At 40.8% G+C, this 27,247-nt stretch overlaps 1 protein-coding gene across 1 annotated transcript; it reads left to right on the top strand.

Moving 5' to 3' along the window:
• LOC133539044 (aminoacyl tRNA synthase complex-interacting multifunctional protein 1-like) lies at window positions 1-27,247 on the top strand. The gene is made up of 4 exons (XM_061881067.1): window positions 1-518; window positions 15,274-15,488; window positions 15,556-15,724; window positions 19,230-27,247. Exons 1-4 carry the CDS (start codon window positions 146-148, stop codon window positions 19,412-19,414), a joined length of 942 nt encoding a protein of 313 aa, XP_061737051.1. The 5' UTR covers window positions 1-145; the 3' UTR covers window positions 19,415-27,247.

The following is a 27,247-nucleotide window of genomic DNA, read 5'->3' as shown; positions in this document are numbered from 1 at the left end:
ACACCCTCCAGTACAGTAGGTGGCGCTCTGCACCTGTAACGTTGGTTGCCACCCGCCACAAAGAAAAAAAGGAGGAAGAAGAAAGCGTTAGTGTTTTGTCGGCCCATTTTTCTGTCCGGTAGTCGACGTCCACCGCCGGGCCGCCATGGGTCGCAGCCGGGAGCTGAGCGACTTACAGCGGGGCATCGTGGTCGGCTGCCACATGTGTAAGAAGTCCCTGCGGGAGATAGCGAACCTCTTAAACCTGCCGCGCTCCACCGTCAGCAACGTGGTCCTACAATGGAAGCGAGAGGGCAGGACGTGCCCGCTGCCCCGCTGCGGCCGCCCGCACAAACTTAAGGAGGAGCACCGGCAGGTCCTGGAGAGCCTGGCGCAGGAGCAGACCTTCCCTTCCCTGCAGGCTCTCACCTCCGAGTTCCAGCGAGCGTCGGGGGCCAAAGTCAGCTCGGCCACGGTGAGCAGGGAGCTGCGAGAGATGGGACTCCGCCGGCGGGGGTCCACCGACGGCAAGGCCAGAGGTGGGTTCGGGGCCTAGCGTCCCACATCTCAAAAGTCTCTTTAAAAGAAGAATAATCAGGCTTTGTCTCATTTAGGAGCTTTAATCACCATAAACAGGCGACGCCGTGTTGTTTCAGGCTTAAAAACCTTGAAAATGCTTGGATTTTAATGTGTTTTCAAGGTTTGAAAAATACTTGAATTTTGGGTGAAATGTTTGGAAATGTTCATCATATTTCTCGGCAGTCTGACTCAATAGGCTAATTATTTAATGGAAAACAATAAAAATAAATACAATTCCTTAAAACCTCTAAAGGCTTTGCTCTTATTTCCAAAATTGTGTGCGCTACTGAATTGGGGTCTTATGGCCACATATATGGACATTTATACTGCTATCTGGTGGTGTCAGAAGAGTATAACATACAATGGATTTTGGAAAAAAGAAATGTGTAAATATAGGAATTAAAAACCTCGAAAATGATTGTATTTTAAGGTGTTTTCAAGTTTTAAAAAAATACTTGAATTTTGTGTGAAGTGCTTGTAATTGCTTGGAAAATTTCATCATAATTATAAAATGAAAAAAAAATGAAAATAAGTTTCCTTAAAACCTCTAAAGTCTTAGTGGCCACTTGCGTGGACAGCACCTTTTACCTCTTATTTCCAAAATTGTGGACACTACTGAATTGGGATCTTATGGCCACTTATGTGGACACTAATACTGCCATCTGGTGGTGTCAGAAGAGTACAACATACAATAGAATTTGGAAAAAGAAAAGTGGAAAAATAGGAATTAGCATTTCAATAAACATGAAGTACATGTTTGTTTACTTATGGACTAAGTACATCATATCAAAAGCTGATTCTTAGTTTTTATTCTAATTTGGGTCCAATACGCCCAAATAGCAAAGAGGGGGGAAAAAAGCATGTAAAAAAACAGCTTGGGCCTTAAAGATCAATAATCAGGTTTTGTCTCATTCAGGAACTTTAGTTACCATAAACAGGCGACGCCATTTTTCAGTGTTCGTACAGGCGCTTAAAAACCTTGAAAATGCTTGTATTTGAATGTGTTTTAAAGCTTTCGAAAATACTTGAATTTTGGGTGAAATGCTTGGAAATGTTCATCATATTTCTCGGCAGTCTGACTCAATAGGCTATTTAATGGAAAACAATACATTTAAATAGAATTCCTTAAACCCTCTAAAGGCTTTGCTCTTATTTCCAAAATTGTGTACACTACTGAATTGGGGTCTTATGGCCACATATGTGGACATTTATACTGCCATCTGGTGGTGTCAGAAGAGTATAACATACAATGGAATTTGGAAAAAGAAAAGTGTAAATATAGGAATTAAAAACCTCCAAAATGCTTGTATTCCAAGTTTTTTTTAAATACTTGAATTTTGTGTGAAGTGCTTGTAATTGTTTGGAAAATTTCATCATAATTATAACATGGAAAAAAAGAAAGAAATTAAGTTTCCTTAAAACCTCTTTAAAGGCCTAGTGGCCACATGTATGGACAGCCCCTTTTAGCTCTTATTTACAAAATTGTGTACACTACTGACTTGTGGTCTTATGGCCACTTATGTGGACACTTATACGGCCATCTGGTGGTGTCAGAAGAGTATAACATACAATAGAATTTGGAAAAAGAAAAGTGTAGAAATAGGAATTAGCATGTCAATAAACATGAAGTACATGTTCGTGTACTTATGGACTAAGTACATCATATCAAAAGATGATTCTTAGTTTTTATTCTAATTAGGGTGCAATAAGCCCAAATAACAAAGAGGGGGAAAAAAACATGTAAACAAACAGCTTGGGCCTTAAAGACCAATAATCAGGCTTTGTATCATTTAAGAACTTTAGTTACCATAAACAGACGACGCCATTTTTCAGTGTTCGTACAGGCGCTTAAAAACCTTGAAAATGCTTGTATTTGAATGTGTTTTAAAGGTTTCGAAAATACTTGAATTTTGGGTGAAATGCTCGGAAATGTTCATCATATTTCTCGGCAGTCTGACTCAATAAGCTAATTATTTAATGGAACACAATAAATTAAATACAATTCCTTAAAACCTCTAAAGGCTTTGCTCTTCTTTCCAAAATTGTGTACACTACTGAATTGGCGTCTTATGGCCACTTATGTGGACACGTATACTGCCTTCTGGTGGTGTCAGAAGAGGTATGACTTACAATGGAATTTGGAAAAAGAAAAGTGTAAATATAGGAATTAAAAACCTCGAAAATGCTTGTATTTCAATGTGTTTTCAAGTTTTAAAATAATACTTGAATTTTGTGTGAAGTGCTTGTAATTGCTTGGAAAATTTCATCATAATTATAACATAAAAGAAAATAAGTTTCCTTAAAACCTCTAAAGTCTTAGTGGCCACTTGCGTGGACAGCACCTTTTAGCTCTTATTTCCAAAATTGTGTACACTACTGAATTGGGGTCTTATGGCCGCTTATGTGGACACTTATACTGCCATCTGGTGGTGTCAGAAGAGTATAACATACAATAGAATTTGGAAAAAGAAAAGTGTAAAAATAGGAATTAGCATATCAATAAACATGAAGTACACGTTTGTGTACTTATGGACTAAGTACATCATATCAAAAGATGATTTTTTGTTTTTATTCTAATTAGGGTGCAATAAGCCCAAATAGCAGAGAGAGAGAAAAAAAAAAGCATGTAAACAGCTTGGGTCTTAAAGAAGATGTATTAAAGACCAATAATCAGGCTTTGTCTCATTTAGGAGCTTTAGTTAACATAACCCGGCGACGCCATGTTGTTTCAGGCTTAAAACCCTTGAAAATGCTTGGATTTCAATGTGTTTTCAAGGTTTAAAAAAATACTTGAATTTTGGGTAAAGTGCTTGTAAATGCTTGGAATTGTTCTTCATATTTGTCGGCAGTCTGACTCAATAGGATAATTATAAAATAGAAAAATAAATTTCATTAAAACCTCTAAAGGCTTAGCTCTTATTTCCAAAATTGTGTACACTACTGAATTGGGGTCTTATGACCACTTATGTGGACACTTATACTGCCATCTGGTGGTGTCAAAAGAGAATAACATACAATGGAATTTGGAAAAAGAAAAGTGTAAAAATAAGAATTAGCATGTCAATAAACATGAAGTACACATTTGTGTACTCATGGACTAAGTACATCATATCAAAACATGATTCTTAGTTTCTATTCTAATTTAGGGTCCAATGAGCCCAAATAGAAAAGAGAAATGAAGAAAGCATGTAAACAAACAGCTTGGGCCTTAAAGACCAATAATCAGGTTTTGTCTCATTTAGGAGCTTTAGTTACCATAAACAGGCAACGCCATTTTTCAGTGTTCGTCCAGGTGCTTAAAAACATTGATAATGCTTTTCAAGGTTTGGGTGAAATGCTTGGAAATGTTCTTCATATTTCTCGACAGTCTGACTCAATAGGCTAATTATAAAATGGGGAAAAGAAAAAGAAAATAAGTTTCCTTAAAACCTCTGTAAACGCCCCTTTTAGCTCTTATTTACAAAATTGTGTACACTACTGAATTGGGGTCTAATGGCCACTTATGTGGACACTTATACTGCCATCTGGTGGTGTCAGAAGAGTATAACATACAATGGAATTTGGAAAAAGAAAAGTGTAAAAATAGGAATTAGCATTTCAATAAACATGAAGTACAGGTTTGTGTACTTATGGACTAAGTACATCATATCAAATGATGATTCTTAGTTTTTATTCTGATTAGGGTGCAATAAGCCCAAATAGCAAAAAAGGGGGGGGGAGCATGTACACAAACAGCTTGGGCCTTAAAGACCAATAATCAGGCTTTCTCTCATTTAGGAACTTTAGTTATCATAAACAGGCGACGCGATTTTTCAGTGTTCATACAGGCGCTTAAAAACCTTGAAAATGCTTGTATTTTAGTGTGTTTTCAAGGTTAAAAAAATGCTTGAATTTTGGGTGGTGCTTGTAAATGCTTGGAAATTTTCATCATAATTCTCGACAGTCTGACTCAATAGGCTAATTATAAAATGGAAAATAAAAAGAAAATAAGTTTCCTTAAAACATCTACCGGCCTAGTGGCCACATGCGTGGACAGCACCTTTTAGCTCTTATTTCCAAAATTGTGTATACTACTGAATTGGGTTCTTATGGCCACTTATGTGGACACTTATACTGCCATCTGGTGGTGTCAGAAGAGTATAACATTCAATGGAATTTGGAAAAAGAAAAGTGTAAACATAGGAATTAGCGTGTCAATAAACATTAATTACACATTTGTGTACTTATAGACTAAGTACATCATATCAAAAGATGATTCTTAGTTTTTATTCTAATTAGGGTGCAATATCAATCAATCAATCAATCAATCAATGTTTACTTATATAGCCCTAAATCACTAGTGTCTCAAAGGGCTGCACAAACCACTACGACATCCTCGGTAGGCCCACATAAGGGCAAGGAAAACTCACACCCAGTGGGACATCGGTGACAATAATGACTATGAGAACCTTGGAGAGGAGGAAAGCAATGGATGTCGAGCGGGTCTAACATGATACTGTGAAAGTTCAACATGATACTGTGAAAGTTCAATCAATAATGGATCCAACATAGTCGCGATAATAATAATAAGCCCAAATAGCAGAGAGAAATAAAAAAAAAACATGTAAACAAACAGCTTGGGCCTTAAAGACAAATAATAAGTCTTTGTCTCGTTTAGGAACTTAAGTTACAATAAAAAGGCGAGGCCATGTTTCAGGGTTCGTACAGGTGCTTAAAAACCTTGAAAATTCTTGTATTGAGTTTTCAAGGTTAAAACATCCTTGAATTTTGTGTGAAGTGCTTGTAATTGCTTGGAAAATGTCATCATAATTCTCGGCAGTCTGATTAAATAGGCTAATTATAAAATGGAAAAAAAAGAAAATAGGTTTCCTTAAACCTCTAAAACAGGGGTGCCCACACTTTTTCTGCAGGCGAGCTACTTTTCAATTGACCAACTCGAGGGGATCTACCTCATTTATATATATCATTTATATGTATTTATTTATTTATGAAAGAGACATTTTTGTAAACAAGTTAAATGTGTTTAATGATAATACAAGCATGTGTAACACATATAGATGTCTTTCTTTCACGAAGACAAGAATATAAGGTGGTGTATTACCTGATTTTGATGACTTGCATTGATTGGAATCAGACAGTAATGATGATAACGCCCACATTTTCAAATGGAGGAGAAAAAAGTTGTCCTTTCTGTACAATACCACATGAAAGTGGTTGGTTTTTGGCATCTAATTCATCCAGCTTCCATACACTTTACAAGAAAAACATTGGCGGCAAATTCCGTTGCTTGCTTGATTGACATTCACGGCACCCGAGGGTCTTGTGAGATGACGCTGGCTGCTGCAAGATCATTATTATGAAAAAATGACAGAGAGGAAGGCGAGAAACACTTTTTATTTCAACAGACTTTCGCGCCGTCCCTTCCGTCAAAACTCTAAAGGCCGACTGCACATTTCCTATCTTCACAATAAAAGCCCTGCTTCATGCTGCCTGCGCTAACAAAATAAGAGTCTCGGAAAGCTGGCGTGCACAAGTGATGTGCACGCCAGCTTTCTGAGGGATCGCTTGTGCACGCCAGTTTTCCGAGACTCTGTATTTAGTTAGCGCAGGCAGCATGAAGCAGGGCTTTTATTGTGAAGATAGGAAATGTGCAGTCCTTTAGAGTTTTGACGGAAGGTACGGCGCGAGAGTCTGTTGAAATAAAAAGTGTTTCTCGCCTTCCTCTCGGTCATATTTTAAGAATAATGATCTTGCGGCAGCCAGCGTCATCTCACAAGACCCTCCGGTACCGTGAATGTCATTTAAGTGACGTCTTGGTGAAGATTGATGATCACTAATTTTTAGGTCTATTTTTTTTAAAAGCCTGGCTCGAGATCGACTGACACACCCCCCGCGGTCGACTGGTAGCTCGCGATCGACGTAATGGGCACCCCTGCTCTAAAGTCTTAGTGGCCACATGCGTGGACAGCACCTTTTAGCTCTTATTTCCAAAATTGTGTACATTACTGAATTGGGGTCTTATGGCCACTTATGTGGACACTTATACTGCCATCTGGTGGTGTCAGAAGAGTATAACATACAATGGAATTTGGAAAAGAAAAGTGTAAAAATAGGAATTGGCATGTCAATAAACATGAAGTACACGTTTGTGTATTTATGGACTAGGTACATCATATCGAAAGATGATTCTTAGTTTTTATTCTAATTAGGATCCAATAAGCCCAAATAGCAAAGAGAAATGAAAAAAGCATATAAACAAACACCTTGGGCCTTAAAAGAGATTTAGTTAAGACGGATAATCAGGCTTTGTCTCCTTTAGGAACTTTAGTTATAATAAACAGGCAACGCCATGTTGTTTCAGGGTTCGTACGGGTGCTTAAAAACCTTGATAATGCTTGGATTTTAATGTTTTGTTTTCAAGATTGAAAAAATACTTGAATTTTGGGTGAAGTGCTTACAAATGCTTGGAATAGTTCATATTTCTCGGCAGTCTGACTCAATAGGCTAATTATAAAATGGAATAAAAAAGAAAATAAGTTTCCTTAAAAATAATAATACATTTTATTTGGTAGAGCGCTTTTCAGAGTGCTGTAAGACGCTTTACAGGTTAAAGAAAATTAAAATATAAAATAGTTCAAAGTGTGTGTGTATATATATATATATATATATATATACACACACACACAATATACTATAAAATGTAGGAAATATATATATATAATATAAAATACAAGAAATATAAAAAGCAGTACATTGTAAAATATGTAACTGGACATTTACAAGATGAGACATTACAAGACACAGAACACTAATCACAGGTTAAAAGCAGATCTGAATAGGTGTGTTTTGAGAAGGCTTTTGAAGGTAGGAAGGTCTGAGCTGTCACGGATGGGTTTGGGAAGAGAGTTCCAGACCACGCCAGGTCTGGAGCGAGGTTCTGAGTGGTGGGGAGAGGAGGTTGGCATCAGATGAGCGGAGGCTGTGTGAAGGGGTATTGTGGTGAAGCAGGTTGGTGAGGTAGCAGGGGGCCTGGTTGAGGAGGAGGATTATACAGTGGATCCGGTGAAAAACGGGAAGCCAGTTGTGTTTCTGAGGAACTGGGGTGAAGTGCTCGCGTGAAAATATAGCCACACGCTTGATCTGTTGGCTTTGCACGATGTTTACCATATCCTAATAAACATCTGTTGTTTAGCTTATCCCAATAAACATCTGTTCAGTATTTTAACATAAAAGTGTTTGATTGTGAGGCATCAGAAGCCACATAACGCAACGGGTCCATCAGACCCACAAACGCTGGCTGAGTAACAACAATATGAACATTACACAAGAGTTAAAAGACTGTTCATAATGGGGACACAATTTTGTTGTAACGTTCATGTGCAACAGACACCTTTGCACTCTCTGATGTCGTCGAAGGAGGTGACTGTTCAGAACTCTGTTTTTCTTAATTTTTTTGACCATCTTTTAAAAGTGGACAGAGTGTCTTCAAGTTTCCCTATCAAGCGAAAGCACCGTAAGCATAATCGACACGGTCTCTCCCTAACGTTCAACAATTTCAGACCAAGTTCTGTTAGACCAGTAGTTCTCAAATGGGGGTACGCGTACCCCTGGGGGTACTTGAAGGTATGCCAAGGGGTACGTGATATTTTAAAAAAAAATTCTAAAAATAGCAACAATTCAAAAATCCTTTTATAAATATATTTATTGAATAATACTTCAACAAAGTATGAATGTAAGTTCATAAATTGTGAAAAATAAATGCAACAATGCAATATTCAGTGTTGACAGCTAGATTTTTTTGTGGACATGTTCCATAAATATTGATGTTAAAAATTTCTTTTTTTGGGAAGAAATTTTTAGAATGAAGTTGATGAATCCAGATGGATCTTTATTACAATCCCCAAAGAGGGCACTTTAAGTTGATGATTAATTCTATGTGGAGAAATATTTATTTATAATTGAATCACTTGTTTATTTTTCAACAAGTTTTTAGTTATTTGCATACCTTTTTTTCCAAATAGTTCAAGAAAGACCACTACAAATGAGCAATATTTTGCACTGTTATACAATTTAATAAATCAGAAACTGATGACATAGTGCTGTATTTGACTTCTTTACCTCTTTTTTTCAACCAAAAATGCTTTGCTGTGATTAGGGGGTACTTGAATTAAAAAAAAATGTTCACAGGGGGTACATCACTGAAAAAAGGTTGAGAACCACTGTGTTAGACGTTCGTCTGTGCTTTTTTTTTGGACACACCTTCTCATTTCAATGCGTTTTCTTTACTTTCCTGACTATTTACATTGTAGATTGCCTTCGGTGACAATCTACGATGTAAATAGTGTCAAAACTGCACTCCTGTGAAGTAAAAAACCGTATCAGGTGACCAACTCTTGAAGCTCATCGAGAGAATGCCGAGCCCAATTGGTTATTGTCCGCCCTGAGATCAGTAGGTTGTGAGTTCAAACACCTGCCAAAGCATACCAAAGACTCTAAAAATTATACCCATTACCTCCCTGCTTGCCATTCTGCATCAAGGGTTGGTATTGGGGGTTAAATCACCAACAATGATTCCCGGGCGCGGCCACCGCTACTGCTCACTGCTCCCCTCCCCTCCTAGTGGGTGAAAAAGGGTGATGGGTCAATTGCAGAGGACAAATTTTATCAAACCTAGTGTGTGTGACTATCAGTGGTACTTTAACTTTTTAAAACAGTAATCAGTGCAAAGGGTGGCTATTTTGAAGAAACTAGAATATAAAACATGTTTTTAGTTATTTCACCTTTTTTTTTTTAAGTACTCCATATGTGTTCATTCATAGTTCAGTGACAATCTACAATGTAAAGAAAATGTCGTGAAAATAAAGAAAACACATTGAATGAGAAGGTGTGTCCAAACCTTTGGCCTGTGCTGCATATTTGCCTCTAAACCTTTCAAAATATGCACTGAGGTAAATACACTCGATCATTGCCTGAAACCTGGGAGCGCGTCTCGGTCACGTGATTGCAACATGTAGTGAAAAGTGGTTTACTGTGTACCTAATGCAGTGTCCTGATGTGATTAACATATGTTGCATGTAGGGCTGCAACTAACGATTAATTTGATAATCGATTAATCTGTCGATTATTACTTCGATTAATAATCGGATAAAAGAGAAAAACTACATTTCTGTCATTCCCAATACTTGTTTAAAAAAAACAACATACTACAAAAACAACAGCATAATACATCATTTCGACTTGCCAAGTAAAACAAGGCAAGTGTTACAAAAATGTAAAAAAAATTTATAAAGTGCACCATTATCATGCACAATAGCAATTATTTTGCATAGGGGAATTTCCAACCTGGCTATTACCTATTCCAACCATCCTGCAATGTTGGATGCTGAATGTCTTTCCTCTAGTGCAGGGGTAGGGAACCTGTGGCTCTTTTGATGACTGCATATGGCTCTCAGATAAATCTTAGCTGACATTGCTTAACACAATAAGTAAAGAATAATTCCGCTGGTAATCACAATGTCAAAAATAACGTTCAAAATATAAAACATCCTCATGCATTTTAATCCATCCATCCGGTTCCTACCGCACCTGTTCAAGAAGTCGCATTAAAGGTAAGAATAATTGTATTTATTGTTGGTTAGCTTTAGAATAACAATGCTATTAAAAATTATAAGAGACTTATTGTACTCTAAATGTTGGTCTTACTTAAAAATGCATGCATTTAGTTGTATTCAGTGTTAAAAAAAATATATTATATGGCTCTCACGGAAATACTTTTTAAAATATTTGGCTTGTATGGCTCTCTCAGCCAAAAAGGTTCCCGACCCCTGCTCTAGTGGCATGGTCGTAAGGCAGATTGACTCCTCTCCAATCTAGTGGCATGTATTGCCGAGGTAGGCTCTGGTTTGCTTTTAGCATGGAATGTCCGCTCGTACTTCCTCTCCATCAGTTTGGTAAAATGGTTCCTCGAGGGAAGAGTGTAACCAGGGTTGAGGAAGTGAATCATTTGTCTAAAACAGGGGTCACCAACCTTTTTGAAAGCAAGAGCTACTTCTTGGGTACTGATTAATGCGAAGGGCTACCAGTTTGATACACACTTAAAGAAATTGCCAGAAATAGCTAATTTGCTCAGTTTACCTTTAATAAATAAATCTAAATATATATAAAAAAATGGGTATTTCTGTCTGTCATTCTGTCGTACATTTTTTTTCCTTTTACGGAAGGTTTTTTGTAGAGAATACATGATGGAAAAAAACACTAAATTGAACGGTTTAAAAAGAGGAGAAACACAAAAAAAAATGAACATAAAATTTTGAAACATAGTTTATCTTCAATTTCGACTCTTTAAAATTCAAAATTCAGCCGAAAAAAATTAATTGAAAAACTAGCTAATTGAATCTTTTTGAAAAAATTAAAAAAATAATTTATCGAACATCATTTGTAAGTTTTCCTGATTAAGATTAATTTTAGAATTTTGATGACATGTTTTAAATACTAGGTTAAAATCCAATCTGCACTTTGTTATAATATATAACAAATTGGACCAAGCTATATTTCTAACAAAGACAAATCATTATTTCTTCTAGATTTCCCAGAACAAAAATTTTAAAAGAAATTCAAAAGACTTTGAAATAAGATTTAAATTTGATTGTACGGATTTTCTAGATTTGCCAGAATAATTTTTTTCAATTTTAATCATAATAAGTTTGAAGAAATACTTCACAAATATTCTTCGTCGAAAAAACAGAAGCTAAAATGAAGAATTAAATGAAAATGTATTTATTATTTTTTACAATAATAAAAAAATAATAATACTTGAACATTGATTTGAATTGTCAGGAAAAAAGAGGAAGGAATTTAAAAGTTCAAAAGGTATATGTGTTTAAAAATTCTTAAATCATTTATAAGGTTGTATTTTTTCTCCTAAAATTGTCTTTCTGAAAGTTATAAGAAGCAAAGTAAAAAAATAAATGAATTTATTTAAACAAGTGAAGACCAAGTCTTTAAAATATTTTCTTGGATTTTCAAATTATTGGGCCCGCCTACATTGATCCATCATGAAACCAACCTGAGATGTTTCTGTCCGTTACGTTTATTTGTGCGTTTTCTCCCTCAAAAACAAAGTCAAATGTTCCGGAAACACATTATCAGCCCCGCGTTGCAACAAAGACAAAACGTTAACGTTACTCACAAAAAAGCTGAACTTATGAATGCCTGTTGCGACACAAAACGACACAGAAAATGAAGACGTGACACTCTCAAAAAAGTTCCTGACACTGAAAGTTAATACACAACAGTTGCTGCTGCGCTTCCTTAAAAAAAATCTCCTGTTTAACAAAATATTAAAAACATTCAAAGTCGGACACAACGGATCAATATACTCGGACTATGGACTTAAAGGGGAACATTATCAGCAGACCTATGTAAGCGTCAATATATACCTCTTATGGTGCAGAAAAAAGACCATATATTTTTTTAACCGATTTCCGAACTCTAAATGGGTGAATTTCGGCGATTTAAACGCCTTTCTGTTTATCGGTCTGGCGGCGCTGACGTCAGAACGTGACGTCGCCGAGGTAATACAGCTGCCATTTTCGTTTGCAAACACCGGGTCTCAGCTCTGTTATTTTCCGTTTTTTCGATTATTTTTTGGAACCTTGGAGACATCATGCCTCATCGGTGTGTTGTCGGAGGGTGTAACAACACTAACAGGGAGGGATTCAAGTTGCACCACTGGCCCGAAGATGCCAAAGTGTCTGCCGCCAGACCCCCATTGAATGTGCGGGAGTGTCTCCACATTTGACCGGCGATGACAGACATGGCACAGAGATGTATGGATAACCTGCCGATGTATGTGCAACGATAAAGTCAACATAATCACAAAGGTGAGTTTTGTTGATGTTGTTGACGTATGTGCTAATCAGACATATTTGGTCGCGGCGTGACTGCCAGCTAATCGATGCTAACATGCTACACTAATCGAAGCTAACATGCTATTTACCGGCGGTGCTAAAGGAGACAAGGCACAGAAATGTATGGATAACCTGCAGATGCATTTGCAACTATATTACGTTTCCTTCCACCCACATTTAATGCGAAAAAAACACTTACCAATCGACGGATTTAAGTTGCTCCAGTGTCACAAGATGCGAAAGTCCTGATCGTTTGGTCCGCACATTTTACCGGCGATGCTAACGCAGCTATTCGGCCATGCTATGGCTATGACTAGCGTCAATAGCTATTCGCTCAATAGCTTCAGTTTTTTCATACTTTCATATTCCAACCATCTGTTTCAATACATGCGTAATCTGTTGAATCGCTTAAACCGCTGAAATCCGAGTCTGAATCCGCGCTAATGTCGCTATATCTTGCTGTGGTATCTGCCATTGTTTGTTTACATTGGCAGCACTGTATGATGTCACAGGGAAATGGTAAATAGCGAAAATCAAACACTTTAAAGCTTTTTTTAGGGATATTCCGGGACCGGTAAAATTTAAAATAAAATATAAAATATTCAAAAAATACAACAAGCCGCTGGGAACTGATTTTTATTGTTTTTAACCCTTTTGAAATTGTGATAATGTTCCCCTTTAAAAAAGTTACGTACCGTGAGTTCTTCCCTTCATCCATGGCTCCTCTTCAGGTGCTCCCAAAGCAATGTAGTACTTCCGTGCCACGTTTTGCAGGAAATGTCTTCTTTGAAGTCTTTAAAGTAAAGTGTTCCGACACTTTTGACAAATTAGGTCATACACTTTTCTCCATTGAAGCAATAACCTCGATGTTTCTCCGCTGAACTATCTGTGCTGTTTCCCTCCGCCATTTTTCGAACGTTTCCACAAAGGAGACGGCGTGGTCACGTGATCTGCACATGACACATCATTGGCTGGCTTACTGCCGTCTCATGAGATGTAGCCTCGGCGCCGCCCTGGCGCTGTTTTTGTACTTATTTTGATTATTGTTTTACAGCTGTTTGTAAATGTTGCAGTTTATAAATAAAGGTTTGGGGAGGGAAAAAAAGAGCCTCAGCGCATGTGCATGGCATACATCCAAACGAATAGATGACTAAATTAATCGCCAACTATTTTTATAATCGATTTGAATCAATTTAATATATTAGCTGCTTGGCACTCAGCATCAAGGGTTGGAATTGGGGGTTAAATCACCAAAAATTATTCCCGGGCGAGGCACCTCTGCTGCCCACTGCTCTCCCGTCCAAAGGCAAAACCTAGTAACTCACTTCTAGCCGATTTTGAGAAAGCAAAGGAAAAGCAATCTATCTTGATGCTGTCTTACAAAGATCTACAAAGTCATCAAACGTATAGATGTTTTCTTGAGCTTTCATTTTCTTGCCGATCGAGCCATGGATTGAATCTGCTATCATGAACGTGTGCCCTTTCTCCAGATATTTGATCACAATCTCGGGTGGGCCCCATTCTGCGTTTGCACATTGGGCAAGAGCCGTGTACAGCGTCCAGTTTTTATTTTGACCTCCACAGTTATCTGCCCAAAAGAGTATGCAAGGGGAAGAAACAAGAAGAATACATTTAATGAAGGTGCTTGCAACGTCCAGGGCCAATCTTCCAAATATCCCCTCCTGCCATAATATCACATCATCAGCTTGACCGTCGGCCCTCATTCGTGCAAATGTCTCATTAAAGACAATAAGGCGACGGACAAAGAAGCTCCGATTGGTCCCTTGAGATACTAGGTTTTTCTGTTGTATCCACGCGGTTATGTGGTAGTTGCTAGGTCCTGCCATGCGCGTAACAGCTTACTTACGGAACAAATTACAATATTGCATACACTAGTGTAAAGCATATCACCTAGGACAGGGGTAGGAAACCTATGGGGCTCTAGAGCCAGATGTGGCTCTTCTGATGACTTCATCTGGCTCTCTGATAAATCTGAACTGACGTTGCTTAACACGATAAGTAATGAATAATTCCACTCGTAATCACAGTGTTAAAAATAATGTTCAAAATATAAAACATTCTCATGCATTTTTAATCCATCCATCCGTTTTATTATTTGTTAGTGTGGGGTTTGCCCTCCTGGGGGTTTGTCAGACCACCAAAGACCAACATGAGAGCCTGTTTCAGGGTTACAATATTGTTTTATTTTTCAATAAGTCTCTCAGTTGTTTTCCAGCAATTGTATTTCCAACCCCAACCCCATCTTTCCTCCTGGCTGCTGCTTATAACAGAGCGACAGGTGATTAGATAACAAGGCCCAGGCGGGCCTTGTACGCACCTGTCGCTGCAGGCCCGCAGGCGACGCCCCCTCCACAGTTAGCTTCAGAATAACAATGTTATTACAAAGAATAAGAGACTTATTATACTCTAGAAATGTTGGTCTTACTTAAAAATGTACGCGTTTAGTTGTGTTCAGTGTTAAAAAAAATATTATATGGCTCTTACGGAAATATATTTTAAAATATTTGGCTTTTTGGCTCTCTCAGCCAAAAAGGTTCCCGACCCCTGACCTAGGAACTCCAAAATTATCAGCTCAGTTTTGACCAAAACTGAGTTACTTGGTTTCGCCTTTGGACGGGAGAGCTCCCCTCATCTCCCAGGGGGTGATCAAGGGTGATGGGTCAAATGCAGAGAATCATTTCGCCACACCAAGAGTGTGTGTGGCAATCATTGGTACTTTAACTTTAGATTGTTGCAGCCATAGTTGCATGTTTAAATAATAATGTAATCTTCTCTTTGATGCCAGAAAGAAAGAAGGCAAAGAAGGCACAGCTGCCCTCCGGTCCGGACAACGCTGCGGACGGTCCGAACAAAGCGGAGGTCTCCCGCCTGGACCTGAGGGTGGGATGCATAATCCGAACCATGCAGCTTCCCGAAACGGACAATCTGTACTTGCGGCACGTGGACGTGGGAGAGGCCCATCCCAGGACGGTGGTCAGCGAGTGTGTGCCTGTTAACCAGGTGCGGCGTCCTGTCACATGGAAATGAAATGTCGCGTGGACTAACGTCGGCGCACGCCGTGTGTCAGTTGCAGAACGGCATGGCTGTCCTGCTGTGCAACTTGAAGCCGACGCAGGTCCGAGGCGTGGCGTCGCAGGCGGTGGTCATCTGTGTCAGGTCGCCGGACAAGGTGGAGGTTCTCAGCCCTCCCAATGGAGCTTTTCCCGGGGATAGAGTCACCTTCCGGGGCCTTCTAGGTACTGTTCAACTCCCCCATGCAAAACATTAGCTTTGTACATATTTCAAAACAATATTTCTCATAGGAAATATAAATAATCAGTTCCAGGTTCAAACTATGACACCTTCAGTCACTGTAAAGGTCATTTTTTAAAATCACATTTTAACTTTGTTGTCGTGCCTTTGTAAAAGTAAAAATCGTAAATCTATGGTAAAGGGCTCTTAGATAACTTTGGTAAGGGAGACAGTGGACAAAAGTATTGGGACACTATTGCATTGACTGTCCAGGCAACTTGGGGACATCCTTACTCGGGTTGTGAATCTTAAAACACCACACGATTCGATTCAGAATCGATTTTCGATTTAGAACTACTCTTAATGAAATAATACAGTTCTGATCAATTTTTATACTATTCAAAAAAGCTTGTTTGTTTGTTTTGTTTTGTTTTTCAATGCTACCCAAACATTTAATAAAGTCAAATACAAATAAGGCAACTTGAGAAATATCCAACACTTTTCTTTTCTAAAGTAAATCTGTACAGCAGATTTGATTATCTACATCGACAATTTGATTTGCATGAGTGGCTGGATATGATATATTGAACTATATATTTGTGTGTGTGTGTGTATGTGTATATATATATATATATATATATATATGCTTTAGAATGTAATATCGGAAATTATTGTATCGGTTTCCAAATTATCGGCATCGGTTTCAAAAAGTAAAATGTATGACTTTTTAAAACGCTGCTGTGTACACGGACGTAGGGACAAGTACACAATACATAATAATACACAAGTACATAATAATAGATATGGCAGTGCCATGTTGGCATTTTTTTCCATAACTTGAGTTCATTTATTTTAAAAAAACAAACCTTGTTACATCGTTTAATGCATCCAGCGGGGCATCACAACAAAATTAGGCATAATAACGTGTTAATTCCACTACTGTATATATCGGTATCGGTTGATATTGGTATTGGTAATTAAGAGTTGGACAATATCAGATATCGGCAAGAAAGACATTATCGGACATCTCTCTATATACTGTGTGTGTGTATGTGTATATATATATATATATATATATATATATATATATATATATGTATGTATGTATGTATGTATGTATGTATGTATGTATGTATGTATGTATGTATGTATGTATGTATGTATGTATGTATGTATGTATGTATGTATGTATGTATGTGTGTGTGTGTGTGTGTGTGTGTGTACATCTTAATATATCTGAAAATCTTTTATTTTTACACCTTATTTCTTATCTCTTCAAACAAAAAAGTAAAGAAAAACTTCAAAGTGTGGACATTTTAAACAGTGGTATGTTCTCAGGATGTGTCGATTGGTATCAGGACGTGAAAAAGCACGTGATCTTTTAAACATCGATCCCGTCTGTCACTATTTATTTTTAAATTAATCATCATCAGACTATATTCCAAACATGGCCCATAATACACTGAAACGATACAGACATCATTAAAACATAATTATTAATCACAATCCTCTCCATTTCTTTCAAGTACCTTAAGTACCAAGTAGTGTTATCACTGCAGGACGAGGCAAAACATGTTACACATGGAGAGCAGGCCAGGTGCAGGCAAGCTAATAGCTAAGTTAGCTTTAAACATGAGTAGAAATAAGTGCTTAGTTAAGTTTAAGAAGTGTCAATGGAAGTATGTTACAGCAGAAAGTAAACATTATTAACAGGCAGATTAATAAAAGTTAGAGAGAGTAGGGCTGGGCAATATGACTGAAAACCGTATCATGATACAAGATAATGATTGTTATTTTTATGGGACCTATCTTGAATAAGGTTCAGGTAAACAATATATTCATTATGAACATTTCTATTCAAAATGTAACCTGATTATAATCTCCTCAGCGATCAAGGCAGAAAGAAAATAAAATGTCAACACAAGCATGGAACACAAACAATGTCGACAAAATTCTAAATTCACATTGACCACTTAACAATAACCTTAAAATGAAGGTGCAAAATTAAAGAATGTGTAAAGATGTAACACAGTAGTGCAAAGTATGGAAATGTAAACAGAAACCTGAGAATAAATACGTTGTACAGGTTTAGTGGCCGAAATTTACGGCTGTGCTCTGAAGGGTAAGCACGGTGAATGCGGTGTGGTCTTGGTGGGGACCACAATGGTCTGACTAAGGTCCGTTTGAAAAAATCCGCAAAACTGCCATAATTTCGAGGTCTTGCTTGGTTACCAGAGAGCGAGGGCTTTCGTTAATGCAACCAACCTTGCTTTGTAACTTCTGGTTTCTTCCGACGAAGAAAAAAAAACACTTCGATATCGATTACGTGTATATCCTGATATGTATCGATTGATATCGTTTTATCGCCCATCCCTAAGAGATATGATAATATAACGACTGGTGGTGTGTTGGCATTGTCACAGTCACATAAGTTGGTGGTGTCAATACCAGAGGTAGTCAAAGTATATTTAAAGTAATTAGATCAATATTTTTTTTTTTTTTAAATCACCCTTTTTTTTGGTAATGTTTGCAAACCCATCATTCTTCTCCCACTTATCCGAAGTCTGGACACAGGAGAACTTTAGGGGCAAAAACCAAAGGATTCAAAAATAGTGGATAGTAGTTTTTGTTTGGTTATTGTGTACTATTGAGTTTGTTTTGCTCAAACAATTGTCTGTAATAAAAGAGAATAAGGAACTACTTTAAATGTTGTGTTGATATGGTTACACTGTCAATAGCATTTACCATAAATACATGAAAAAGAGAATAAGGAACTACATTAAATATTGTGTTGATATTGTTACAATAGCATTTACCATAAATACATGAAAAAATGTAAAGTTAAAGCATGTGATCTGTATGGTATCAGACAGTCTCACTTATGGATGATTGGTATCAAAATCGTCAGTATGAGACCTGATCGGAACATACCTACTTAAAATGTTAAAATTTCCCTTTTTAATTTTGTTATGAGTATAATTACATTTTATGTAAAATATATTTTTGCTCCTGACATATTTAGATCCGTTTAATAAAAAAAAAGTGCAATAAAAATGGAAGGTATCTCTGTATTTTAATAAAGGATTAGTGGCCACATGCGTGGACAGCACCTTTTAGCTCTTATTTCCAAAATTGTGTACACTACTGAATTGGGGTCTTATGGCCACATATGTGGACATTTATACTGCCATCTGGTGGTGTCAGAAGAGTATATCATACAATGGAATTTGGGGAAAAAAAGTGTAAAAATAAAAATGAGCATGTCACTACACATGAAGTACACAGTTGTGTACTTATGGACTAAGTACATCATATCAAAAGATGATTTTTAGTTTTTATAGATAAGTTGCAAAGAGAAATAAAAAAAACATGTAAACAAACATCTTTTTTTTCCTGAAAAACCCAAAACATATATACACTTCTATTTTTTGTACAGTTTTTTTGTTGTTGCTTTAATTAAATATTTTCTTACGAAGAATTAGCTCATGACAATTGCTTGATGGTCTTCAGGTGAACCGGACAGAGAGCTGGACTCGGCCCAGGTGTGGGATGAGGTTCATGCAGACCTGCGCACGGACAGCCAGTGCGTGGCCACCTACAAGGGGGCGCCCCTGGAGGTGGCCGGTAAAGGTGCGTGTCGAGCCGAAACCCTCAGCGACTGTGAAATCGTCCTAACTCACGGAGGCGCGGCTTGAAGGACTTTTTGTATTTTACGAGGAAAAAAACCAACAACATTCCCAACAGAAGGAGACTGTGGAAAACATGTTTTTTTTACACGGTTTAACGTTGTCACACCAACATGCCAGTAACTCCCATCTTTACCATTGTCAACGTGCCTACACTCAGGTGTGCAGGGGGCCACGCTGTGACGTCATCGCAATCGCCACCAGGATAGACTCCGCTCCATTACTTCCCATAATACCAACAATTTATACACCGTATTTACCGGACTATAGGGCGCACTGCAGATGAAGGGGGATATTCTGGTCTTTTTTCATGCAAACGGCACACCGGATTATAATGCTCATTAAAGGCCTACTGAAATGAGATTTTGTTATTCAAACGGAGATAGCAAGTCCATTCTATGTCATACTTGATCATATTGCCATATTTTTGCTGAAAAGATTGAGTAGAGAACATCCACGATAAAGTTCGCAACTTTTGGTCGCTAATTAAAAAAAAGCCTTGCCTGTACCGGAAGTAGCAGACCATGTTGCGCGTGACGTCACGGGTTGTGGAGCTCCTCACATCTGAACATTGTTTACAATCATGGCCACCAGCAGCGAGAGCGATTCGGACCGAGCAAGCGACTATTTTCCCATTAATTTGAGAGAGGTTGACAGATTCCTGGATGAGGAAATTGAGAGTGAAGGACTAGAAAAAAAAAAACGAGGGCAGTGGGAGCGATTCAGATGTTATTAGACACATTTACTGGGATAATTCTGGAAAATCCCATCCATCCATTTTCTACCGCTTATTCCCTTTCGGGTTCGCGGGGGGCGCTGGCGCCTATCTCAGCTACAATCGGGCGGAAGGCGGGGTACACCCTGGACAAGTCGCCACCTCATCGCAGGGCCAACGCAGATAGACAGACAACATTCACACTCACATTCACACACTAGGGCCAATTTAGTGTTGCCAATCAACCTATCCCCAGGTGCATGTCTTTGGAAGTGGGAGGAAGCCGGAGTACCCGGAGGGAAGCCACGCATTCACGGGGAGAACATGCAAACTCCACACACAAAGATCCCGAGCCTGGATTTGAACCCAGGACTGCAGGACCTTCGTATTGTGAGGCAGACGCACTAACCCCTCTGCCACCGTGAAGCCCTCTGGAAAATCTCTTATCTGCTTATTGTGTTACTAGTGTTTTAGTGAGATTATATGTTCGTACCTGAAAGTCGAAGGGGTGTGGTGACCGCCAGTGTCTCTGGGGAAGCCACATTTCTCGACGAGGCGAAGCGAAGGGAGCTGTTGGGGCTGGGCTAAGATCCCCCCCACTTCCTCTTACTCGTCGTCGTCATGTCTCTTCTTCGTTCTTCTGCTTCGCTTTGGTTATGTTTTTGGACATTACTACTTGCCGTAGTTTTGAAGCAATGCATGATGGGAATCCGGATGTTGTGTGCTAGTGTATTAACGTGCTGGCTGGAGTAAACACACGCTGAGAAATAGCTCCGTGCCTGCCTACTTTATGGGTTATAGCTAAACCTATGGATAACAGAGACATAAATAATAGTCTCCTTTTCAGGTGAGAGAGGACGCTAAAGGCAGTGCCTTTAAGGCACGCCCCCAAAATCGGGAGAAATTTGGGAGAATGGTTATCCCGGGAGATTTTCGGGAGGGGCACTGAAATTAGGTAGTCTCCCTGGAAAATCGGGAGGGTTGGCAAGTATGGTCATATTGCAGTCTACATGTATCTCTTATGTGTGACTGCCATCTACTGGTCACATTTATTACACCATCTACCAAATAAAATTGTTTCGAGGTCGGTAAGCACAACCAGAATTATTCCGTACATTAGGTGCACTGTGAGAAAATGAAATAATTTTAATTGCGCCCTATAGTCTGAAAAATACTACACCTTTTGTTTTGCATTAGGAATGAGACAATCCCAAAATGCATGGGTTGAATAGAAAATATATGTATTTTAGTGCATATGCTCAAAGGTTATAAGGTAATAAACAAATGTGTGTCTCCTGCAAAATAGGCCACAAATACGGAAGCATTGTGCAGTCAAACAGGAATTTGAAAAATGACTGTCGGATCCATCTAAAGAGATACCACAAACCTCGCATTTTTGTTGGTTTTGAGCGGCGACGCATTCAATGCAGGCCCGAGCCCTGATAATCAATCTGACACAGGTGTGCTCGCTGCACAAGAGACACCAGCCGAAATGGTCTTCAACCGCTCAGTACCCCTAAGTATCCAACCTTAGTTTTGAAAATGAAGAATAACAAAACGTTCAAGTGAAGCTGTTTTGTTTTTGTTTTATCGATTTGGGTTTGAGCGAACGGTTTGATGCACACATCGGCTTTGGGGTTTGTTGGTTTACCTTGACACAGCATACACTCGCCCACTACAACCTGGCCATCTTCAAGCAAAACAACAAGTACTGTATTTCCTTGAATTGCCGCAGGGCATATAGTATGTGCCTGCCTTGAATTACTGCCGGGTCAAACTCGCTTCCCAATATAATTAGCACATGCTTAGTATTACCGCCGGGTCAAACTTGTGACGTCACAAGTGAGACTTCCCCTGTCATCCAGCCATCCATCCATCTTCTTCCGCTTATCCGAGGTCGGATCGCGGGGGCAACCGCCTAAGCAGGGAAACCCAGACTTCCCTCTCCCCAGCCACGTCGTCTAGCTCTTCCCGGGGGATCCCGAGGCGTTCCAAGGCCAGCCGGGAGACATAGTCTTCCCAACGTGTCCTGGGTATTCCCCGTGGCCTCCTACCAGTTGGACGTGCCCTAAACACCTCCCTAGGTAGGCGTTCTGGTGGCATCCTGACCAGATGCCCGAACCACCTCATCTGGCTCCTCTCGATGTGAAGGAGCAGCGGCTTTACTTTGATTTCCTCCCGGATGGCAGAGCTTCTCACCCTATCTCTAAGGGAGAGCCCCGCCACACGGCGGAGGAAACTAATTTCGGCCGCTTGTACCCGTGATCTTATCCTTTCGGTCATGACCCAAAGCTCATGACCATAGGTGAGGATAGGAACGTAGATCGACCGGTAAATTGAGAGCTTTGCCTTCCGGCTCAGCTCCTTCTTCACCACAACGGATCGGTACAACGTCCGCATTACTGAAGACGCCGCACCGATCCGCCTGTCGATCTCACCATCCACTCTTCCCTCACTCGTGAACAAGACTCCTAGGTACTTGATCTCCTCCACTTGGGGCAGGGTCTCCTCCCCAACCCGGAGATGGCATTCCACCCTTTTCCGGGCGAGAACCATGGACTCGGACTTGGAGGTGCTGATTCTCATTCCGGTCGCTTCACACTCTGCTGCGAACCGATCCAGTGAGAGCTTAAGATCCCGGTCAGATGAAGCCATCAGGACCACATCATCTGCAAAAAGCAGAGACCTAATCCTGCGGTCACCAAACCGGAACCCCTCAACGCCTTGACTGCGCCTAGAAATTCTGTCCATAAAAGTTATGAACAGAATCGGTGACAAAGGACAGCCTTGGCGGAGTCCAACCCTCACTGGAAATGTGTTCGACTTACTGCCGGCAATGCGGACCAAGCTCTGGCACTGATCGTACAGGGAACGGACCGCCACAATAAGACAGTCCGATACCCCATACTCTCTGAGCACTCCCCACAGGACTTCCCGAGGGACACGGTCGAATGCCTTCTCCAAGTCCACGAAGCGCATGTAGACTGGTTGGGCAAACTCCCATGCACCCTCAAGAACCCTGCGGAGAGTATAGAGCTGGTCCACAGTTCCACGACCAGGACGAAAACCACACTGTTCCTCCTGAATCCGAGGTTCGACTATCCGGCGTAGCCTCCTCTCCAGTACACCTGAATAAACCTTACCGGGAAGGCTGAGGAGTGTGATCCCACGATAGTTGGAACACACCCTCCGGTCCCCCTTCTTAAAGAGAGGAACCACCACCCCGGTCTGCCAATCCAGAGGTACCGCCCCCGATGTCCACGCGATGCTGCAGAGTCTTGTCAACCAAGACAGCCCCACAGCATCCAAAGCCTTAAGGAACTCCGGGCGGACCTCATCCACCCCTGGGGCCTTGCCACCGAGGAGCTTTTTAACTACCTCAGCGACCTCAGCCCCAGAAATAGGAGAGTCCACCACAGATTCCCCAGGCACTGCTTCCTCATAGGAAGACGTGTTGGTGGGATTGAGGAGGTCTTCAAAGTATTCCTTCCACCTATCCACAACATCTGCAGTCGAGGTCAGCAGAACACCATCCGCACCATACACGGTGTTGACAGTGCACTGCTTCCCCTTCCTGAGGCGGCGGACGGTGGTCCAGAATCGCTTCGAAGCCGTCCGGAAGTCGTTTTCCATGGCTTCCCCGAACTCCTCCCATGTCCGAGTTTTTGCCTCAGCGACCGCTGAAGCTGCACACCGCTTGGCCTGTCGGTACCCGTCCACTGCCTCCGGAGTCCTATGAGCCAAAAGGACCCGATAGGACTCCTCCTTCAGCTTGACTGCATCCCTCACCGCTGGTGTCCACCAAGGGGTTTTAGGATTGCCGCCCCGACAAGCACCAACTACCTTGCGGCCACAGCTCCGATCAGCCGCCTCGACAATAGAGGTGCGGAACATGGTCCACTCGGACTCAATGTCCAGCACCTCCCTCGTGACATGTTAAAAGTTCTTCCGGAGGTGGGAATTGAAACTTTCTCTGACAGGAGACTCTGCCAGACGTTCCCAGCAGACCCTCACAATGCGTTTGGGCCTCCCAGGTCTGTCCGGCACCCTCCCCCACCATCGCAGCCAACTCACCACCATGTGGTGATCGGTAGAAAGCTCCGCCCCTCTCTTCACCCGAGTGTCCAAAACATGAGGCCGCAAATCCGATGACACAACTACAAAGTCGATCATGGAACTGCGGCCTAGGGTGTCCTGGTGCCAAGTGCACATATGGACACCCTTATGTTTGAACATGGTGTTTGTTATGGACAAACTGTGACGAGCACAAAAGTCCAATAACAAAACACCACTCGGGTTCAGATCCGGGCGGCCATTCTTCCCAATCACGCCTCTCCAGGTTTCACTGTCGTTGCCAACGTGAGCGTTGAAGTCCCCCAGTAGGACAAGGGAATCACCCGGGGGAGCACTTTCCAGTACTCCCTCGAGTGCTCCCAAAAAGGGTGGGTACTCTGAACTGCTGTTTGGTGCATAAGCACAAACAACAGTCAGGACCCGTCCCCCCACCCGAAGGCGGAGGGAGGCTACCCTTTCGTCCACCGGGTTAAACTCCAACGTGAAGGCTTTGAGCCGGGGGGCAACAAGAATTGCCAGCCCAGCCCGTCGCCTCTCACTGCCGGCAACGCCAGAGTGGAAGAGGGTCCAGTCCCTCTCGAGAGAAGTGGTTACAGAGCCCTTGCTGTGCGTCGAAGTGAGTCCGACTATATCCAGCTGGAACTTCTCAACTTCGCGCACTAGCTCAGGCTCTTTCCCCCCCCAGTGAGGTGACGTTCCACGTCCCAAGAGCTAGCTTCTGTAGCCGAGGATCGGACCACCAAGTGCCCTGCCTTCGGCTTCCGCCCAGCTCACATTGCACCCGACCTCTATGGCCCCTGCTATGGGTGGTGAGCCCATTGGAGGGGTGACCCACGTTGCCTCTTCAAGCTGTGCCCGGCCGGGCCCCATGGGAACAGGCCCGGCCACCAGGCGCTCGCCATCGTGCCCCACCTCCGGGCCTGTCTCCAGAGGGGGGCCCCGGTGACCCGCGTCCGGGCGAGGGAAATCTGGGTCTATGTTTTTTCTTCTTCATAAAGGTCTTCGAACTGCTCTTTGTCTGATCCCTCACCGAGAACCTGTTTGCCTTGGGAGACCCTACCAGGGGGCATAAAGCCCCCGGACAACATAGCTCCTACGATCATTGGGACACGCAAACTCCTCTACCACGATAAGGTGGCAGCTCAGAGAGGAGACTTCCCCTGTCATCATTTTCAAAATGGAGGAGGCTGATTTTAATACCGGTAATTTGAAATCTCATAAAGGGAAGAAGATTAAGAACTATTCAGTAGGATTTAAGTTCCAAGTTTACATCACACTCAAATTTTTACTGCATACCTTTGGTAAGTGCTGGAGTGAGAATAGGTTTTAAAATAATTAGCGCATGCCTTTGGTAAGCGCAGGAATGTGAAGAGGTTTTAAATTAATTAGCGCCCCGGCGGCAATTCAAGGAAATACAATAAGTGATAGCGATGCGCCTTGAGAATTCCTGTCCTTTTTTGGACTTAGATTTGTTTGAAAGCTGAGAAAACAATGACACTCGGTGTAAAAACGCACCAATATTTCACGTTATCAAAATCAGAATAGTTTTCATTGCCCTTGTTTGAGAACGGGTTGACAAACTAGGAATTTTTCTTGGTGCAATCGTGCAACATAAAACATAATCCAGAATAGGGAATAAAAAGAGCTGTAACTGAGCTATCAGATCTTCTTATTGTTCATGTGCCTGATGGCCGAGGGGAAAAAACTTCAGGTGGAGGGAGGTGTGGGTCTGGATGGACCGTAGTCTCCTGCCTTAGGGGAGAGGGGAGAATAGTTTGTGTCCAGGGTGAGAATGGTCAGCTGTGATCCGAGCCACACACCTTCTGGTCCTGGAGGGATGGGAGTTTGCAGCCAATCACCTTCTCAGCAATACCATGCTCTGCAGTCGATGCTTATCCTGGAAATTAAAATACTGTCATCAAAATTGACTGTAAAATTACGACAATTAACTAATGACGATACCCCTTATTTCACCGTGAAATGCGGTAATCATAGTCAATATCACTACAAATGACTGTAGATTCAAAGCCATTTGATCACGTTGCACACTCTTTGTCAGGTTCAAACACTGATGACTATTAAACAAGAAAAAAGGCAAAGAATCAGAGACAGAATTCAATTTGGACTTAGATCTGAGGAGAGACATGGCCACTGTACTCTCTGTACAGTCCTTCACCACGCTCTGCCCAAAGATTGTACTCCTCCTTCCTTCCCACAGCTGCTTCCTGAGGGAAGTGAGTCGTAAACACCGTTGCCTTCGGTTACCGAACAGTTCGAAGAGAGTTCGTCACGTTGTTCAAAGAGAGTCCCGTAAAATAGTTCAAAAAGAGAGTCCCGTAAAATAGTTCAAAAAGAGTTCTTCTGGAAGTTGGGTAGATCCTGCCATCTGTCAGCTTGGAAGTCCCAGTGTCTTCTTGTCAGGAACAAAATGTAATACAAAGTTGTTTTTTTTGATAATCTAGAAACAATTATTCTGACACTCTTGTACACTAAGTGGCGGTATGTTAAACCCGAGAGATTAATGTGACGTTACAGCATATGACTGTCATTTAAGTGTAATCAACTGTGAGGTTGCAGCATTTTGTAGCAACTTTGTTGTAATTAATTGTAAAATTGCAGTAAATATACATTTCATAGTATGTGAAATGTAAATTATTAGCCAGTGATTTGCTGTGAATTTCCAATGAAACTTGGGAGTGGGGAAATCCGGTTCAAACAAATAATTTCCTATTAATGAGGTTTAAACATATTTAATTCATGTCTTATTGCCCCCAGAAGCTTCCCATCCAGGCGTAGTTTCAGGTTATTTGTTGTCATTTGAAAGTGCTGTTGTTGTGTACAGTCTGTATTTATTGATACTGTATGTAGCATCAACTAGGAAGATTTCAAAGATCACAAACACACAGCTTTGTTATTATTATTGCACACCAAATATTGTTAATGTCTGCTTATTTGCTCACTTTTTTATAACATTGCCTCCTATTATATACCCGTATATGTACATTGATGATGTTGCATTGTATATTCCCATTAATTAAAATGGATACAAAGTG

The sequence above is a fragment of the Nerophis ophidion genome, linkage group LG20 (genome assembly GCF_033978795.1).
Source record: "Nerophis ophidion isolate RoL-2023_Sa linkage group LG20, RoL_Noph_v1.0, whole genome shotgun sequence".
NCBI classification, from domain to species: domain Eukaryota; kingdom Metazoa; phylum Chordata; class Actinopteri; order Syngnathiformes; family Syngnathidae; genus Nerophis; species Nerophis ophidion.
Note: the sequence above shows the minus strand (reverse complement) of the source record. Positions and strands in the feature narration are given on the sequence as shown.